This window comes from Cloeon dipterum, chromosome 1 (genome assembly GCF_949628265.1).
Source record: "Cloeon dipterum chromosome 1, ieCloDipt1.1, whole genome shotgun sequence".
Classification (NCBI taxonomy): Eukaryota; Metazoa; Arthropoda; class Insecta; order Ephemeroptera; family Baetidae; genus Cloeon; species Cloeon dipterum.
Window position 1 is genome coordinate 19,711,739 of NC_088786.1, and position 20,040 is coordinate 19,731,778.

At 37.3% G+C, this 20,040-nt stretch overlaps 2 protein-coding genes across 4 annotated transcripts; one reads left to right on the top strand and one right to left on the bottom strand.

The window, feature by feature from the left end:
- Window positions 1–354: 354 nt before the first annotated feature.
- On the bottom strand, window positions 355–7,296 carry LOC135934834 (probable protein phosphatase 2C T23F11.1). 2 transcript variants are annotated; one of them, XM_065476831.1, is made up of 7 exons: window positions 7,073–7,296; window positions 6,434–6,621; window positions 6,278–6,375; window positions 4,398–4,505; window positions 4,123–4,348; window positions 3,953–4,044; window positions 355–1,317 (listed from the first exon to the last, which is right to left on the bottom strand). In XM_065476831.1, exons 2-7 carry the CDS (start codon window positions 6,618–6,620, stop codon window positions 1,090–1,092), a joined length of 939 nt encoding a protein of 312 aa, XP_065332903.1. In that variant the 5' UTR covers window position 6,621; window positions 7,073–7,296; the 3' UTR covers window positions 355–1,089. The 2 variants fall into 2 exon arrangements, with proteins under 2 accessions (XP_065332903.1, XP_065332902.1); XM_065476830.1 differs by having other exon boundaries at window positions 7,065–7,296.
- Window positions 7,297–7,642: 346 nt separating this feature from the next.
- LOC135934833 (7SK snRNA methylphosphate capping enzyme-like) lies at window positions 7,643–19,251 on the top strand. 2 transcript variants are annotated; one of them, XM_065476829.1, is made up of 7 exons: window positions 7,643–7,802; window positions 11,968–12,290; window positions 13,742–14,206; window positions 15,254–15,509; window positions 17,730–17,948; window positions 18,231–18,446; window positions 18,499–19,251. In XM_065476829.1, exons 1-6 carry the CDS (start codon window positions 7,800–7,802, stop codon window positions 18,411–18,413), a joined length of 1,449 nt encoding a protein of 482 aa, XP_065332901.1. In that variant the 5' UTR covers window positions 7,643–7,799; the 3' UTR covers window positions 18,414–18,446; window positions 18,499–19,251. The 2 variants fall into 2 exon arrangements, with proteins under 2 accessions (XP_065332901.1, XP_065332900.1); XM_065476828.1 differs by having other exon boundaries at window positions 18,231–19,251.
- The last annotated feature ends 789 nt before the right edge of the window (window positions 19,252–20,040 follow it).

Sequence of the window (20,040 nt, forward strand, 5' to 3'; positions counted from 1 at the left end):
TTAAAGTCTTAAAATGGCGGGATTCATGCTCATTTGGCATTCAAACGTTAATCAGACACATAGAAGCTGCTCGTCATCTTAAATTCCCAAACATCTTTACATAATCCAAAACTACTTTTAAGTTTTTAAACTTGTCAAGAAAGGTGTACATTAAAAGTTTATTTCTCATTTTGCCTTATATGTCAATTTCGGATCTGCTCCATTTATATTAGATACTCAGGAACGGTCAAATGTTTACTGTGTAAGAATAAATTTTGATCACATGAAATATTTCTAAATTTCAAAATGTTCTCTATAACATCCAATAATTGATTTCGAAAAGGAATGGTAGCAAACAAATGAAACACGTGGCAGTTAACAATATAACCTGAATTAATATATATTTTATCTTCTGCTCAATACATATTTATCTTCTCTTACAAGTCACTTTAAGTACGCACTAAGCAAGTGATGTAAAATAGAGAACACATAAGCATACACTAAAATGTTGTAATGTAAACGGTGTCTAGAGAAAAAATTGCACTATTAACTAAAATCGAATTGAGGCTCCCTCTGACACATCATCGTGGGGCATTCGCGTTGACTAGCTAAAATAATTACAGTTTACAGGAAGAATTTCGGAAGTTGGGCATGAGTTCGTTGACTTTAACAAATCCAGTGAGACGAAATTTGTGGCGCGAGGAAAGAATTGAAATTGCTACACAAAAGTTGCGAGTGAGCAGGTATAGGATGTGTGTTCGTGAGGTTAAGAGTTTAGTGGCAGTTTTGGAATCATTCAAAATAACGTAAAAATCAACTTTAAAAAAGATTAAAAAGTGTGCAACAATATAACCGACCAATTTTAAAAAATAAAATCTCCAACTACAGATTAAAAGGTAAACGTAACAGTGTTTGATTTTCGAGATTTGAACATGTGGGAAAACAGTTCCTTAGAATTTAATTTTTCAATAGTTGGCTCTCTTTCTCTCTCTTTCATTTTCCTTCTTATGACACGTGACTATCACATATTAAAATATTATTATTAGTGTACTGACAGTGAGATTGATTGATTATTGTGCTGCAATCCAAACACAATGCTGAGGGACAAATTTACCAGGCGAGCTCGTCGACCGGTCTGACCGCCGGCCTCGCGCACTTGGCCACCAGGTGCGAGAAGGACTCGCCGTGCAGGAAGCAGGCGAGCACCACAGTCATGTTGTCGCAGCCGAGGCCGCCCATGTGGCAGTCCGGCGCCAGACAACGGGTCATCAGCTCTTCGCAGATCACTTCCGGCTCCATCCCGGTCGAGAGGCGCAGCCGCACAAAGTCGCAAACCTCCTGCGAAATGATTAAACAGGATTAGAACAAGCTCGGAAATCAGAAATTCTGCGTTGCATAACATTAATGAAATTTTGGGGTTGTGCATTTATTAGGGAAAATTTTGTTGCTTTAAAGGCGAGTGACTGAGTTTCACATGATTTCGAGACTCAGATTTATTTGTTCTCAACTGGATAATTTTAATCAGTCAATATTGAAAAAAAATATTGTTAATTGCATTAATACAAAATATTTACAGGTGTGTTTATGGAAAACGTCGAATCCTTTTAAAAAAAGCAAAATGTACACTTAATATGTGTAGACAATATACGTATATTTAAAAAGAAACTCTTGGGATTTTAAATTTTAGTTAGAGGGGGTTATTTAACCTGATGAGAACCCAGTTTAGTAGTCGATTTCTTTTAAATCAGTAAAAAGCATTCTCAGGAGTGTCAAAGCAATGGGAGTTATTTGAGAAGTTCAGGGATCTAACACTGGCTGCCCAATGTCAGAGATGGCAAAAGGTGGTTAGCTAAATGACTCAAAATGCTCAAATAGCTCAATGGGCTGGGACTGCTGGGAGGCGCACTTGTGCCGACTCGCCACTTGCTGGTTTCGGCACCTTTCCAGCGGCTTTAGGGACAAATGTCTGGCGTTTCAATCAAAGACCTCGGTGCGGGGAGGCGAAAAGATGGCCACATTGGGCCCCATGTTATCCGCTCGGCGGTGTTATTGGGACTTGGGACCTGGTGAGCTCATAGCCCACGGAAAGTGCAGAGCAAAAATACTACATATGCCGGTCACCCATTCTGCATGTAAATCCACAGATTAGAGCCGTATTGTGTTTAATTTTATCTACTAATTTAACACCTTGGCTGATGCAATACTAATCAGAATAATTGAACACAACAATAAATAACATCAAAATTGAATAATAGAGCAACATATCAGGGATTTTACTTAACGTTATCAATATTTCTTAACACCTTGACAAACACTTTTTTAAATTTCACATAAGATGCAATTTTACATTCAACCCGTGAATGAATTTTGAAAAACATAATTTAACTATAATTTCTCATACTTCTATATGTTTTTGGTCAATTCCTTTCATTTTTAAGAACGAAAAAATCGATTATATTTTTATTTTCAACATGATCGACAAGTGATTTTCGTAATTATCGTCCACATATTAATTTGAAGTTAGATAAATTCATATAATCAATTTCTTGCATTTTGTGGCAGAAATTTGCCTGTAAAAACCAGTGACTAAGCATAGGTGAGTGACATGGAATTTAGGTCACTATTGAACAATGTTTTCTCTTTTCGAGTCACGCGGATATCAGCTGCTTTGTTAAGTGCAGCAGAACAAAGACCTTTATCCTTTTCTGTTTTATTTCTGCCTCTTCACGTTTCTGGATTTTTTTAACGCCCAGAAATAAAATACTCATTATTAATTCATGGCACTCAAATTTGTAATAATTTCAACAGACAAATTTTGAAGCTCTTCAGAGTTCCGTTGAATCTTTTAATATGTTTAAAGTTTGAATTAGAGAATTGGAAATCAATTAAGCAAAAATTTGGGAGATGCATGAGTTTTTTAATAGCTTCTAGATGAAGTGTGTGGAATCGATTTTGTTTGAAATTTTACGATATTGATCATTATCTTACTTAAAAATTCTTTAAAATTCAAACTATTTGGATTGTTGCCTCACTTATTGTTTACTGGTGAACGACTTGTATATTACATTTAAAAATTTCTTCATAAGTAAAAATGAATTAGCTTTTTGGAAACATAAATATGTAACACCCATAAAGACTTCGGTTTTAATTCAGACCTTAAACCAAGACTAGTAAGTAACTTGTAACGTAAGTGCAAAAGTAATTTGTAAAAGCACAAATTTCAAACTGCGAGCAGTTGTTTACGACTGTCTTGCTTGCGTATTTCTCGTGCAACCTTGATAAAAGTTTGTCGCCAGAAGAATTGACGTTGCGTGATTAACAACAACGTAATAAAGTATCAGCTTACGCTTAAGTCTTTATTCTAGCTCCTAGCTGCGTAAAAATAAAACCACTCACAATGTGAGTGCAACCAATTCAAGAATTGAATATGTGGAAATCAAATTATCCCTTCCATTTTAAATGAGTTTCGTAATAATTATTTTCAAAATTCTTCTAATTATTACAAATGTTAAAAATAATTTCATTCCAACTAGTTTTATTTCCCTTTTTTTGAAAAATATATTTTCAGTTAAGTATTTAATCCTTTAATTTCTTTGAGGGTATCATTCAAATCGAAAAGTATCCCTTGCGTTAAGTATCACAGAAATATAGGATTTGATTAGAAATTCAAAGTTTAAAATCAGTCAATTCGTCTCGTTAGAGATAATGCATACCAAATTATATCATGATAGGAGCACATTGCACCTTTTTAAAAATGTAACGCTGGAACCCCCACAAGACGCCATACTAATGTTTGGCTTTGCAACTCTGAAATGATGCTAGAGCTAAAAATTTTATTGGTCATTTTCTTCTAATTTCAGGTTAGTCTTCACGTTTGAGGAAAAAATTTGCATGTTGGAGCGGAACAAACCCAGGGTTTTCTTGTTAGCACTATCGGCTATTGATATCACCATTCTTGTAAAGCAATACTTACAGATCGACCCATGACGTCCCAAATTCCATCACAGGCAAGCAGTACAAACTCCCATTCCGGAGTAACTGTTCTCACCTCCACATCCGGCAGAGCTGCAATAAAAAAAAATCGATCAGAATTGAAAATTCCCACTTTCCCTTCCAAGCAAATAAGAAAATATCGAACCACACCTGTAACGACCTGCTCCTCGGCCGATTTAGACTCGTTGCGCTTGAAGACAAAATCGCCAAGCGCCCTGGAGAGGGCCAGGTTGCCATTGACCCTGTTGGACTCAACCCAGCCGCCGGCGGCGCGTATCCTCCGTTTCTCTGATGGGTAGCTGGGCTTGTGGTCGTTGGACAGGCTCTCCTCCCTGCCCGCCACGCACGCGATCGCCCTCGAGTCGCCGACGTTGGCCTACCGCAAACATTATTTCATGCCCGACCGACTGAGAATAGAGTCTTACACAATACAGTGTGTCGTTTTTTATGAGAACCACGATCGCTGTCGAGCCGGCCATCTCATCTCGCAGACTCTCTTCTGCCAACATTGCTTGGTCCAACGCCAGAAAGCCCTGATGGCGAAATGATTTAATTTAAATTGCGATGACAAACCGCAGACTAATTACGGTAATTGCTTTATATGACAATGACTAACCGAAAATTTATTTTCTTAATTTTAGGGGGATAATTAACTTAATTTAATTAGGAAAATCAACATGGCATCACGGCATTTTCTGGTATGTATTGTTTCATTTGGGGAGGTAAATAATTTATTTGGGAGTAATTTCTAAAACCCTGTACAGACTAATGATTGCTTTTATGGATTAGATTAAACCAGGGGGGCTTCCTTGTTAAAAAATAACCGCTGACTAAAAATTTAAATTAAAAACAATCTTAGGGTTTGAGGTAAAGCTTAATATTAATATTGGGGAAGTACCAGGGTGCTCAGGAACAACCCTGATGTATCCATAATCTTGTCCCTGTGAACCCGAAAGGTACTCTGATTGTGAGCCAAATTGCACATATTATTCTAAAAGCGCATGACTTGGTGCTCAAATTTTGCAGATCAAACTAATTCCGTACGGCGTCATTAAAGTCGCTACTATATCGATATTTCGAGGACTACCCTGACGCTAGGGTTCAATTTCTTGCCTGCTCTGATGGTATTTTCTGACCTCAGGAGTGACCCAAGGCATGTTCCAAGGGTAAAATCCAACCGATTGTGCAATTATGATGCTGTTCACCTGATCTTAAAATACCCTGATTCAACCTATGACCTTCCGCATCTCGAAAATACAGATTTCTCCAGCCCACAATATTTCTAGGAATGCTATACAAACTTCATACATTGTGTACCATATTTAAAAAAACCCAAAAGGTCTTTCTGTAGAAAATCAAATTTTAAAAATAAAAAATATCAAAAAAATTCATCAAGTAGCTTTTTTATAAAATTGGTAGGGCCATCCAATTAAGCATTATTTGGTGCCAAGTTTGTGAGATATTCATGATTTTTTTCACTCCAGCGTGCCCGTTATTCCAGATTTCACCCTGCTTTTCTAATTAAGTTTTTGTTTCGTACTATAGGCATAAAATGCGAGACTGAAACCTTTTATTTTTGGGTCAGACTAATGCAAATTGTGGTCAGTCTGATAAGTTTTTCTGCGCCAATATCTATTTTATTATAATATAATGAAAAATTATCCACCTTAAAAAATTAGACATGAAATGATTTATTTTTTATTTTTCGAATTTATTGAAAGTGCACGAAATAAAATGAATTAAAAAAATAAGATACACATTCACGCTGTCAGGACCCTTCAGGAACTCTCTGGTACATTTTATCAAGTTTGACAAAAAGCGATTCGTATTTTTTAGATAAAAAAAACTCCCCATTAGCAGGAAGGGTTTAAATCATCAATGCAAAGCTCCACTCTTTACATAAAACTCATTATCTTGAACCGTAAAAGTATGGCAAACAAAAAACCGCTATCGCACTCACAAAAGTGAGCTTGAAAAAGTGGTAGATTTTGTAAATATAAAATCATTTGATTTAAAAAAAAAGCCCTTTGTTTTATAGCCTTTACAAAAATAAATTTACTTCCAGGATTTTCTCTAAGCTGAAGAGCTAAAAGAAAAGATGGAGAAAAGGGAGAACGAGTTTTTCCCCTTGGACCAAAATTTCTGTTTTGTGTGTTGTATTTTAAACTGGTTAAGTGCAGCTGATGAGGCCTGTGGGGCCAAAACATCTGGCTGTACAGTAAAAATGACATTTATTATTTTGGTTTCAAAACATAGATAGTAAAAAACGTTCAAAATGATTTAATAAATGAGTCGATTAGCAAACCTTTCTCAAAGCCTCTTCGATGTTTCCCGTTTCATATTCCGGCTGTTTAATGATGAACTTGTGAAGATTTGCGCCGGCATACTGAGCAACTTTAGCACCTGGTCAGTCAAACGTAAAATTAGGACTTGAAGTAGAAAATTCAGGAGGCCACTTCACCTCCGTGTCCATCGTAGACCGCGAGGAAGGCGGTGCCAGGGTCGTCAGGGAGCGAGAGAATGTGGCAATGCGAGTCTTCCATGTTAATCCTCCACCCCTGCATGCTGCTGGAACCGACCTTAAGGTGCTCATTTTGGCAGCACGCCGACTCTTTATCGGTCACAGGTTCCGATAACGTCTGACCCATTCTGCGAGCAACAACAAGCAAGACTGATGTTAATTAACTGGCGAAAGCCGTGCGTGGGGCGCGGGAGGTAAATTATTACGTGTCTGGAAATAATGCACACACGACGAGCGTGCTGGCGTGGAACGTGGAAATAGAGAAGAGGTTATAAATACACGTCCTGGACGTTCCAGGTGGATTAGCATAAATAAATAATGCATCAGCCTAACAGGTTGGACTGTCGCATGATCGAGATAAAAAGCAGCGGCGTCTTCGCCACGTCTGCTTGACAATTAAGAAGTAAGAGAATGACGATGCAAGTGGGCAGCGGGGTTCGTTGCGGGTGGTGGCGAAATTGCTTGTCACGGCCGCGGAATGCACGAAAAACACAAAAATCGAACCCGAACGGCTCGCATGCAAAAACGGCGAGATCAATGCGGCTCCGAATCAATAACCGTTTGGACGTACATTTTTACCTGGATCCCGCGAGAAAAATCAACACCGAAGAAGTCACTCGTTCGTCATTCGAGCTGCCACACCGGAACGCGGCCGAAAGTCAATTAGCGCCGCATTAACATTGATTAATTAATCAATCCGCGGGTCGCGCTCACAGCTGAATAAAGAGGCGTAGTAAAGCAAAACATTCGGGCTGTGCGAATGCAGTGCAGAGTTGGAAGACCTCCTTGTGTGGTGCCTGTGGTGGGTGGAGTTGAAGCATGCGCATTGCGATTTTGGGCTAAAAGCAGCAGTAGCAGCGACTTCTATTTTAACGCCACATCCCTGTTAGCGGTGAGAGGCTGAAGTGTCAACACTTCTTGTTCTACACGGCACGTTGTTGGTGAAATAAGTTGTGCAACCATACCGCAAGAGGCGCTGCTTTACTCTCACAAAATCATATATAAAAGTAACCAGCGTTCTTCATATGCCCAGTTGTTACCCCACCTAGCGACATAAAACAGAAACAACATCAGACAGCAAAACGAACCACGACCACAGCGCACTCCACTCACGCACTGCAGCGACAGCGGAGAACAGGAAAAACGCTCCGCTCCCTACTTAAGGGATCGTGCGACCGAACTCACTCACTCTGGTGAATAAGGAATCTCTAGCTACTCTCGGCTGCATCGTGTCAACGAGATCACTACTTTTTAGGTAATTTCAGCTCAAGAAAGCTTCCCGGAAGGCGGAAGAGTGGACTGTTATATGGTAAGAAACTCCCTCAATGATTTTACGTCGGTCCAAACTCGATAACATTAACTTGAACCGAAATATCAGGAATTTACAGCCCCATATTTGAGTTGGTCCGACGTAGTCGTCCATATTGAATTTCTCCATTCTGAGTTGTGGGTTCCCGGGATTAACATGGGGCGTTATGCGCTTACACTGTGGTGCATGTAGAGCTCCTGGCATTCGGACTGCAATTTATATCGTGTCAGTGTGCACGTATGACTCGTTTTCGCACTCAATTTTGTAATGACACTCGTTGTTTAAACACTAAATCGGTAGCTGACAAGCTTATGGTGCGCCTCATTCCTTTTTAATAAGCGACAGTCGATTTTTTATAGTATAAAACGAATTATTTTATACCGTGCCTTGGAGAGTTGATTATTAAAAAAATTAAAATTTATGCAAGCTTGAATTATTGCCTCGTTCTGAATCATTGACACTATTATAAATTGAATCATATGTATTGTAACTTTCACATCAAAACATGGCATTGTTTAATTTTTAGGGTTTGTATTAATCATATATCCACTTAAAGTTTTAGCACACGTGCTCATAATTATATTGTCTCATTATTTTTTGCCTGATGGCATTGGTGGGGGAACTGAGCATTGAATAATAGCTCTTCACGAGCGATGCGAATTATTGCGAAATTTCGCAAAGTGCACCTGCTCACGGCAAGGGTATTCCTGACTTCATCTTCACACTTTTACTTCTGCTGCATCATTGGCGCAATAAGATATTACAAAGCTAAAATTAATTCCGTGTCTTATTTTAATTGATTGCCGGGTTGTTCTCGACCGCCACGTCTTCTGATTGAACAATATTGTTCCCTCTTAATCATAAAATCATTATTTATTTATTTATTTATACGTACTAACACTGACGCGCATATAGTAAAAGTGGTTAAAACTATTGTTTCTTCTTTTATTAATTTGAAAAACGAATTCTACTTAAAGTGCAACAGTCGATTGTTCCATTATTATGTTTTTGCCTCGCGCTCGCGCCCCCACACCCTGCACGGTGGCTTTGGCGCCTTTTTTTGGGTGCTTGCTTGATGCCTTGTAGATTGCCTATGAGCATGCAAGGAGAGGGGGAAGAAGATAGGAGACTTACCACAGGGGCTGCAATACCTCCTACAGGAGTATCAAACACTGAAGCTAGTATTACATTCTACTAATGAAAAAAATAAATTACAAATTTTCCATTTTCCTTCAATTCATGCATAATTTTTTTTATTGAAAATAGTAAGTTAAATAGGGTCGGAATGGAATCGCGAAACATAATCAAATTTCTCCAGAGTGAAATTGGCGTTGATTTTTTCTTAAGTAAATTTTTGACGATGGTAACAGGGTTGCAAAAAACGCATTTTTAAATGCAGTGAAGTGTTAAAAACCATTTTTTCCATTTATACCTATTTCTTGCAGGCAATGTTTGTATCCCAGTTTTAAATAATAAATATTCTAATTATAAGCTTATGACTTCGACTTGAAAATTTTTGGAGATAAATTTTTGAAGAATGAGGCAATTTAAAAGAAAAAATCTGCACAGTAGAGGATATTTTGACCACTACCACAACCGCAAATTTTAGACTTCCACAAGGGAAAACAGGAAAAATTGAGTAGTAAAACCAGAGGTGAAAAAACGAATGATAAGCAAATTAATGCTACCCTGGATGGGAACCCCCATTTTCATTTAGCTTATTTTCCAGGTGAGCGACACTTGTAATAATTTCAGCTTCATTTCTCGTCATTATCATTTATCAGGGTGCTGCATCGTAACATAACTCGCATTTATTTATGCATAAAATTTAAATATTTGGTAAATATACGCTTGCAATTTAAGAAAAAAAATCATGGGGGTAATGGAGGAACATTGCGCGACCGGTCACAACATAATGCAAATCTAGCCGCAACGTTTAGATAAAAAAAATTGCGTTTGCACACGCAACAAAGAAGACGTTGACCGCCGAATAGAGCAAACTAGCATGATTGCGAATGGAAACAATATCGGAGTTTGGCAGATATTGAAACAAATTATTGAACCTTCCTGGGCTGGGAGCGCCTTTCTATTTCACTGTGCGTGATCGATAGGCGGGCATGGAAGCGGAAAAGTGGAATGAAACACAAAACATTTTCCGTCTGTCGCCGACAGTATTTTTACTTCCCAGCGCGCTTGAATCGCACTGAAACAACGCAATTTCCGTTCAAGATAAATATGCTATACCTGTTTCAATTCATTATTCAAGTGGAGTTGCTCAGGCTTGGCTTGAGCGTCACTTCTTTTAATTTATTCATAAACTGAACTTTTAAATGCTGTCTGGCACTGGCAATAAGATTATCGTGCCAGTCAATATATATTTTTTAAATTTAAAAATTGATTTATCAGGATAGCAATTTGAAATTAGTCTGAAATTTTTACTGAAATTTGTTCAACCTTTTAGTATCATTTGATGAAATCAGAACCGATAACCAATTAAATTTCAGATTATCTCTAAAAATTCAACGGTTACTTATTATTTTTCGTTTGATTTCTATTCCCCTCGTTGATATTTGATGATATGCGAATTATGAGGAAAATTTTACCTTCCGGTGAAATAAATCATGATTTTTAACTTGATCAGCTTGCAAACCTTTTATCCGGTTTTCTCAGAAATTTAAACGGCAAACTGTAAAAATTTCATCTTGTTCCAAATTTTTAGGGATTTTTTAAGCAAAGAGGAATAGATTTGCATAATTTTTCTGTGCACATCTACTTTAACCAGAAGATTAATTTTGCCTCGTGATGATCCGAGTGAATGAAAGCCATTATCATCGGCCACGATAAGCATGTTTTGTTGCACAGACAATGAGCCACAATTTTTCATCGCTTGGCTATCACAAAAGGGGATGCTATTTGCTGGTAAATATATCAATCTTCTCTGATATTCTCCATACCAACCATCTCAAGGTCATTCAAGGACGTGAAATTGTTGAATTGGCTCCGAGAAATAATTCGGGAAGTGGGCAGAGTTCCAAATTTAAATGCATTTCCAAGAAAATTGAATGGTATCAATTTAAGTTCATAAAATCGGGCATTCGATTTTTTTCATTGTCAAGTATCAAATATTGCAAAACAGTTGCCATGCACCTGGTTGAAGTTTAGGTTTCAGCAATTTTTTTATTTTTGTTAAAACTTCTTATTTGCGTTGAAACGGTTGCTAAAGATTCGTGTGAATGGACTGCAAAACTGTTAGCATAACACTATCAGAGTGGAATTAACCATATTTGAAAGATAGCATCGTGCGTATAGAGAGAGGAATAAAACATGATTTTACAGCTGGTGACACAGGGGCTTGGTGCAACGTTATGCAATGCTCGTAATAAAACCAGTTGGAAACGAGATGCGACCACTTTGTCAAACTCGCAAAAAATAATCCCATCTTGCAGATGTTTTTTTTTTCTATTAAAGCAGTATGTATATGCTGCTAAAATCCAAGAATCAAGTTTTTACCTTGAATATGCACTGAAAATGGAAAAATGATCTATGTTCCAAGTTCGTTGTTTAAATTTTCAAGAACTTCGGCTTCAACATTTTTACGCTACGAATTTTCAAGCGACGAAAACTGTCTCCCTATTGTAAAATCACGATCTAATTCACAATTTGGGAGGAACTTGCATACAAATTCGCACACCGTTTCCGTTTGGATAGATCGCGACGAGAGGAATCAAACGATAAACCATTGACTAAAATAGTTTCATATTTCAAGAAATTGAGCTAAACCTGAAGTACGTGTACTTTTACTTGGTCCTTATTTCATTATTGCTCATTGTAGAGATAAGCTGTTGCTAAACTCAACAAAAGATAGACTAAATGAACCACTTGCCAAGGACATCAATGCAAACTGTTCTAAATTGTTGGCCGGTAAAGCTTAGTAAAACTCAACTAATTTGTAAACAATTTGATCAAGAAGTGCCAGCGGAAGTCAAAAATTCAAATTCTAAAATTCCTGTATAATATGAATTAAAAATTGTGATTTCTATGTTCCAAAGATAAAAGTTTGCTAGTATTCTTTACTTTTTTGTAACTTCCACTACCTCCTGGCCACATGTGACTTGACTCTTGTTATTCTAGCCTCGCCACTAAATGTAAATATTTGATGTTGCAGATCATAATGGCCACCGCCGATCTCCAGAGAAGTGTTATGCCAGAGCAGCGAGGCCCACGGAAACGCTTTTTTCCGAGAAAAAAGCATGAAACCCCCGTAAGTATCATGGAAGAGGGAGGAGCAGGACGTCCAGCAACCAACAATGCGAGCAATAGCAGCAGAGAACTCCGAAGTAAGAAGAGGACTTACTCGGGAAACAAGAAAAATTGGCTTTCAAAGAGGATGAGACGCGGGTCCAATATATTGCCTACAATTTTCCTACTCGGAGGGAACATCAATGATCCGCTCAATCTGGCGAGCCTGCAAGATGATGAAACCAATAGGTTCGCTTTAATTTATTTTAAATTTTAACAAAAATGAAACACAAAACAGACCAAAAAATCAGGGACTTCCAGTATTTTTTAACGAGTTTCTGGCAGACAAATTAATGTGTGGGTTTTTGCGTATAATTCCAGTTTGCCAAAACCTTCGTTAAAAAGTTTTTTATTCAAAAATTCCTTAAGGACACAGTCACTGGAAATCCGAATTTATTGAAGGTCGCGCGCACTTAAGAATTTATTCAAGGAAGAAAAATTCGGAAATTCCTCCTCATTTCACAGAAAAATTAAAATTTATATTAAACCATTGCAAAAATACACAGAATACTAATTATTATATTCTGGATTATATCAGCAAGAAAAATTATTAAAGAAATTATTTTCGTTAAAAAATGAATATATTTTATTTTTTTTCCTGAAATTGTGTTGCAGTTGACAGCTGAAACTAGTAGGCATTAATAAAACAACGACTTGCTAAATAAGAATGTCCGAAGTTTCTTCCATAATATGAACCAAGCAAGCACTGTAAAAATTAACTGTTTAAAACCAATGGTGGAAAATCGGGTGGTTAGAAAATGCAACCCTGTGTGATTTGTCTTAAATTAAGGCTAGACAGATAATGAGGCGAGAAACCAATTTTTAAAAATAGGAGCAATAAATCATTAGATTGTTTTCACATGAAATCGCAAATTTTAAACTTTTCACTAATGCAAACCTTGTGCGAAAGATAATATAAGGGAAAACCCTGGTTTTAAGAAAATAAGCTATTTATGGATTGGAGTGATCAGGAAAAATTTAAAATATGCAACAACGTTTTTATAAATGCCTGGGGCGTCGTATGAAATGTCAGAGGACGATAGAATCGTTTCTTTTTGTCATTTTTTGACGTGTAATAAGATATACGTAAGTATTATTTGAGGAAAAATTCCAAAAATTCTGTATGTTATGAATGTGAAGTGAGCAATTCGAATGATCTCAACACTGCACTATCCAGACAAAGCGTGTTTCCAATGCTCAGTTTTTCTGTGGAGAACCTTGCAATGTGATGTTGCTCTGTAGAGCTGAGCGATTTTTAATTGCGGGTTTCTTCTAAACAGTATTGTTCCTCTTGAAAAAAATCTATCTATAGGTTGACTTTATCATGGAGGAAATTGTAGTGCACTTTGGAAGGTATTTTGTCATTGACACTATTCAAGCATTTTGCTCTAATCAGCCGATCTATAAAATATTTTACTTAGCGTTACTTATATTTAAAAAATTGTACTTTATTTATTTCCGCGCAGAGAAGAGCCATTTGTTATTTATATTTCTTATGTTATTTTTTACTTAGAAAAATCCACCTGTGGAAAAAACAGATAGGGAAAAATCGGCAAGCCCTGCTCTTAGAAGTCTGCTGACATTAGCAAAGTTTTTCATTTCTAATTGAATGGTCCTAAATCAAAATTCATTCATTTTAGGTTGATGAACGCAGTGACGCCAAAATCGTCTCCACTGCCGACACCAAAACACCGAAAGGAGAAGATTGAGGTGCCTGAACTGGATCCTACCGACCCTCTGAAGCTGCTAGCTCCGCCAATGAGCAGTACCAAGAAGCGGAAGCGCAAGCGTAAGGCCTCGTCGCTGGCCGGGCCCAACGCCAAGGAAGCCAAGCTGAGCGAAATGCCGCCGACAGACAGCAACGGCCGCCCGATGAAACTCAGCCTGATGCGCAAGTCGCTGACAAATCGCACAATATCCGAAATCGTAAGCCCTGTCGTGCCGCAGCCCGGAGAATGGCGGCGCAAAGTGCACAAGAAAATAGTTACTGCCTCCATCATCGCTGCTGCCAATGATAAAAAGCATTCCTCCTACTGCTATGGCAACTACGACCGGTACTATGGCTACCGCGTCAAGAAGTATGGCCCTGGAGATCCCAGACTCAAGTGCGTTACTTATTAGATTTTTTTGTTTAAATTAAAATGATGTTAAAAATTTTCCAGCACGCACAGATGATGTGCTTTTTTATTATTTCAGGTGACTATAAGTTGGAGAAGGTCAAGTGGTTTAATTAAACTTGATATGTTGATTTCCTCTAAATAGAGTATAAACTGAAAGTATTTCATAAAAAAAATGCAAACTAGCAGGGACACTAAGGTGAGTTTTTTCCCCCGATTGCTCTCTTTTAAAAGCTGATATAATCTAATAAGCAACTTAACTGGTGTTTTTTGAAAACCGGCAATTTTGTGCCCCTTTAAGCCAAATTTTGGATTTCAGAAAAAGGAAATACTCTCAGTTGATCACCTTCCTAGTGGCAATCAACATACCAAAGTTTCATTCAAATCAATTGGCCCTCTTTCCCACTTATTTTCACCTAGAAATGGAAAAAGCCAATCAATTTAATTGAAATTTTTCTAAATAGAAGATAATTTTTAAAAAAATTAAAGACTTTCTTATTTGGAAATATTTTTCATCTTTTCTGCTTTGAAGGAAAGAAAACAAATTATTCATTTTTAAGTAATTGGACATTTTGATATCAGAAGTTTAAGAACCTAAATTTCTAAAGAATAATAATTGTCTGATCAACTTCAACTTGAAAAATTAAAACACTTTAAAAATACATATGGCAAAGTACTTGTGAAACTAGCAAATAACAAAAATGACTTGTAAGACTGATAAGAAACATCTTCAGTAGTCAATTATTTTAGGAAAAACCTCAAATTTGCAGCCAGGTTTTCATTTGTTTATTTCGGTTTTTTAAGGTAGACACACTAGAATTATATGGGTCACTTAAACGTTATGTAATATCCCTTATTTTCATGACCTATTTGGCCGGAAAAATTTCTATAAGCTTGATAATAATTACTTTCAATTTCCAAACCAATAAAAACAATTTTTGTCATTTCATACAAAATTTTCAAAAATGAAACTATATTTTATAAACCTCTATAAAGTTTGATCAATAAATGACTGGAGATATCATTATTTTACAGCTTACTAGGGCCAGAACGGTTTGAAGGCAAGGATGTGCTTGACATCGGATGCAACTCCGGAGAGCTGACGATCGCCATGGCCTTGTTTGGTGCCAAATCAGTCGTCGGCGTTGACATCGACGCTGACTTGATCAAACAGGCCATTAAGAATCAAAGGCTCTTCTTGGCAGGAGAGAGGTCAATTGTGTTGGATGAGAAGAAAGAATTGGATTTACGGGCGAGTAAACCCACTCTCAAAAACCTGATCTTTGTTTCCGTGAGTATTGATGTTTATAGAATCTTGTTGTCACCCGCTTTATGTTTTCAGTGTGCTCTTTTGGTTTCTATTCAATTTTTCTTGCCTCTTTAAATAATTAAAAAAATGGTAGACATCGGTAAGTTAAGCTTTAAAGCTATGATAGAAAGTACAAATGACCTGACGTGTACCACTTGCAGAGATATTAAAATTTACAGTTTTCATATGAATATATTGTGATCCATGGAATTTTCAGATGCATAAAGTTTGGAGGAGCTGAACTAGCGGTGTGTTTTTAAGTTCTACCACATGTTTAATAGGTCTAGTTGAGCGGATTCAACTTGACACCATTTTCCTTTATTGACTAATTCATGAGTTAAGGTTTTCCTCACTTATCCTTACGATGAATCAACAAAACAAACGCAGAATTCTTCACTTAGACAAAGATAAACACTGTCTTCTGTTTAAATCCAGACAAATATTGACGAGACATTCCAGGCAAAATTGAAATAATTCATAACCTCTGCGTCATTTCCTTTGGGATCACTTACATTATTTATTTGCTGAGCTCCATTACAGCAAATGTTATTGTTAAATTTTCGCCATGCATTCAAGACTGAAAAGCTTCCATCTGACGTTCTATAGGCCTTGGATTTGACGTGAAAATAATTTCAACCCTTCCTGCAGCTCGCCTGTTTTCCACCTCGTTTTCCTCATGGCTGAGCTGAGAGTGACGACGCTCGAATCCTAGACCATCTTAGATCGCTCTTCAGTGATTACCTGCATCAACAAAAAGAATCTCTGCTAGGAATATCATATGACAGCTGAACTTGTACCAAATCACAGTGACAGCGCCAAGTATAAAACTGTCTCTAGTACCAGACTTTGCTTAATTGCCTGTCTGGTATTCTCCAGCTTTTTCTAGAATTTTTTCCTAAATTTCTGAACTCCATTACAAATGACCGAGAAAACTCGGATTACAAACCCAATTCGTATGAGGAAAATTGTCCCACCCCTTTTATTAATACATGTAATCTGATCACAGTGAAGGAGGCTCTCGTCATCTCGTGCAGATGTGGAAAGATTTTAAAGTTAAAGGACAATTTGTCGCTGCACAAACTAAAAATTTGTAACAAACCACATTATTTTTTCCATTTCCAGAAATTGCTTGTGTAAACTGTTCATCATTATATGTTTGTTTATTCTCACATTTAGTCATAATAGAATACATTTTATTATCACAGGTCATTACAAAGAAAGGAAGCATGTGAGAATAGGCGACACTTCTGTTAAACAAGAGAATAAAACTCTGTTAGAATAACACGAAGGACATCTCATCTTCATCTTTATCAAATTGGAAGATTAATATTGGTTTTTATTGTTCTTGATTCTTACTTCTGTGACTAACAAAAATTGCGAGAATTGATTATTAAATGAGACCATTGTGACTGACTTAAGGTAGTTACATCTGGTGGCGGCCTTGATCTTTTTCTTGATGAAATTTTCAAACACCCCCCATAAACTAAATTTAGCATGTACCCATAAACTTTGATCGTTACTTGCTGTCTATTCAAATTATGCCGTCTTCCTTGCCCAAAAAATTTCAGACAATTTTTCGAGCTTTAGGCCTGAGCATGAATCTTTTATCTATTGTGACGAAATTTCACAGGTCGGAGGATAAAATTGGATTTTTGCCAGTTAAATTTTTACAAGGGGTCGAAAGGAGTGTGGTTAAGTACCCCTAAACCCTTCAGCTGGTCAAGGGGGGTCAAGGCAAGTCTAAAATTGTGCAGTTTTTTTTTGCAATCGTGATGGTTATAACTGGAGAATTGGAGTTAACAAATATTCAAAATTGAATATTCCTGTATCTTGGAAACACTGAAAATTACAAATTTATGGGACAACCTTTGAACTCATTTTTAAAATTCCAAAATCCTTTTCACTTCCAAAATAAAAAATAGAAACCAAACATACTTAATTTTTGAAATTACACCACGGGGAGAAAAGACATGGAGGTCTCAAAGTTTTCCAAAATTGTCCCGTAAACATGTAAAAATTAATATTTTTATCAAAAAAAAAAAAATTGAACTAGTAGAGACTCATTTCTAGTGTAAATTTCATCAACTTCGGTAATTTTACCCTCTGACCCTGTGAAATCGTCTCGTAGATTTTGCTGATTGCTGTTCATGGATGATGTTTCTTAAACAAAAATAAAGCAGATTTTGCTTTCTGCTGTTTCAGGGGGACTATGTTTTGAAAGAAGACTGCATGGTGGATGAGCAAAAGCAACACTTTGATGTCATCACCTGTCTGAGCGTGACCAAGTGGATCCAGCTGAACCACGGAGATGCCGGACTGAAACGCGCATTCAGGCGCATGTTTGCGCAGCTGCGGCCAGGCGGCGTGCTCTACCTTGAGCCACAGCCTTACAGCAGCTACACCCTCAAGAAAAATGTCACCGTAAGTGTCAGAATTTGACTTAAATTATGAGAAAGATGAAATGAAAAAGAAGGCTTGGCAATTTAATATGGCCGACAGTTTTTTTCTGGGTCAGTAATCAGTAATGATTTTTAATACTTTATTACTGGCGTAAAAATTCTTAAATCATGACAGAGATTTAACCTGACTTGATTTCATTAGCATTATTTTTAATAGTGCCTTTTTGTTTAAACTATTGTATTTCTTGGAATATAAAAATATGTTTGAATTTTATCTACAGTGCAATTTTTTAATAATTTCCAGAGCCAAACGTTGGAGAACTACAAGAAGATGAAGTTCTACCCAGAATCGTTCCCCGAGTTCCTGCTGCAGACGGTGGGATTTTCGGCGCTGGAGGTGATCGGGACGCCGTCACACATGTCTAATGGCTTCCAGAGGCAGATCTTCAAGTTCACGAAACCCCCAGACGCAAAGAAAAAAGGGTGAATTGGGTGGCTAGAGCTCTCGTAGCCTGACTCGGTATAATTGGAAACTTTGCGATTAATCGCATTAATAATCGCTAACTGAGCAGAACCTGAAATGGCACTCACTTCCCAACGGTTGGAGCGCCAGAAATGCTGAGGAGGAGGTTCACTCGGGATTGCAGAGATGGGCTGTCAGCCGCTACAAAATAAGTGCAGAGTTTTGAACTCAGTCCGCGCTGCAATTTTAGCGTGAATCCGCTTCTGTCACCACAACAAACAACCAACATTGGCTCTGCTCAAATTTTTGTTCATGCCGGTTTTCATTTTTAATCAAAACTTCTACAGAACATGTAACCAAACTATTTTTTAATTCATGTGATTTATTTGCAATATATACACCTGATCCCGATTCGTTCCACCAGGTAAAACGGCAAATATCGGCTCTCCAGGTTCTTGACGCGAAAAGCACAAAACATTAAATCTCAAAGCTGGAAGAACATTATGCGTCAGTCAAAAGAGCCCACAAATGGATGATTTCTGAACAATTTCACCAAGCGCTCTTTCTCCGCTGATGTAAAATTTAATGATTTTCGTTGCTCATGAGCCTGGTGGCCGCGAAGGATGACGTTGATGTTTTCAATGCTCCAACAAAAATAACAACCTGATGAAGGATGATTAGGAGAGATTGTTTAAACTTAGTCACCTTTGCATTTACCAAATCCACCAATCCAATTGTACCACTGCTTAGGCTCTATAGATCTCTAGCCTTAAAATTCGTTATGTAAGAAGGCACCGCATTCCGCTCTGAAGGCTGCGTTGCTTCGGTAAACAAAATAAAGTTAAGTTATAAAGAATTAAAATACTGTGTTTGCTTTTCCAAAAATATGATAAATAATCTACTAGACTGCTGCAAAAGAAAAAATCTGCCTTTTTCGAATACTTTGAATTTTATGAGTAAAGACAAACAATGATTTTAAATTATCTGTTGTGGAATGGGGATAGGTTAGCCAAATTGTAGGTGTTTTACATAGCTTCAATGCCTAATAATGGCTTCAATCCAATTGTAAAAACTACTTGCCGCCTCATTGAGCGGCACAAACTTAAGTATATTTTAATTTAAAAAGTATTTTCTTTTAAGAGACCTATTCAGCCAAATTATTCCTTATGTAAACCACAAACGGGGGATATTTTTCGGATCTGATAGCCCAAAATTTTTAAAATTTTGCGCAATTTAGCTGAAATTCGATTTGAGGACAGTTTTCAGAATATTTTTCTCCCTGACAAAAATGGAGCTAAATATGACTTGGCAGTCAGCCGTAACGTTTTTAAAGATATATTTTCTTTAAATGAGCCATTAACCAATTTACCGGCAAGGACTTTAGGAAAGTGATAATGAAACCACCAATCGATTCGTTTTATGAAGCAGAGTTTACCTTTAAACTATCACCACGATTGAATATAAATTGACTTCACAATCCAGTTTCAAAACATTTGCTATGTTCCATTCCCTGTCTAGGGTGTGTAGCATGCTGGGCACACAAGTTCTCGTTAGATTACCGAAGTTAATCAGCATGTGCAGTCGGTATATATAAATGTATGGGAGACCGCCTGGAAAGCCTCCCTACCGGCTGCATAGCTCTAGGCCGACT

Excerpts from the sequence above, each read along its gene's own strand:
- LOC135934834 (XM_065476831.1), bottom strand. The coding sequence starts at position 6,620 with ATGGGTCAGACGTTATCGGAACCTGTGACCGATAAAGAGTCGGCGTGC. Across the intron at positions 4,349-4,397 it reads AAAACGACACACTGTATTGT|GCCAACGTCGGCGACTCGAG; the intron begins GTAAGACTCTAT and ends TGTTTGCGGTAG. Across the intron at positions 4,045-4,122 it reads CGAGGAGCAGGTCGTTACAG|CTCTGCCGGATGTGGAGGTG; the intron begins GTGTGGTTCGAT and ends TTTTTATTGCAG.
- LOC135934833 (XM_065476828.1), top strand. Across the intron at positions 12,291-13,741 it reads CAAGATGATGAAACCAATAG|GTTGATGAACGCAGTGACGC; the intron begins GTTCGCTTTAAT and ends CATTCATTTTAG. Across the intron at positions 15,510-17,729 it reads AAAACCTGATCTTTGTTTCC|GGGGACTATGTTTTGAAAGA; the intron begins GTGAGTATTGAT and ends CTGCTGTTTCAG.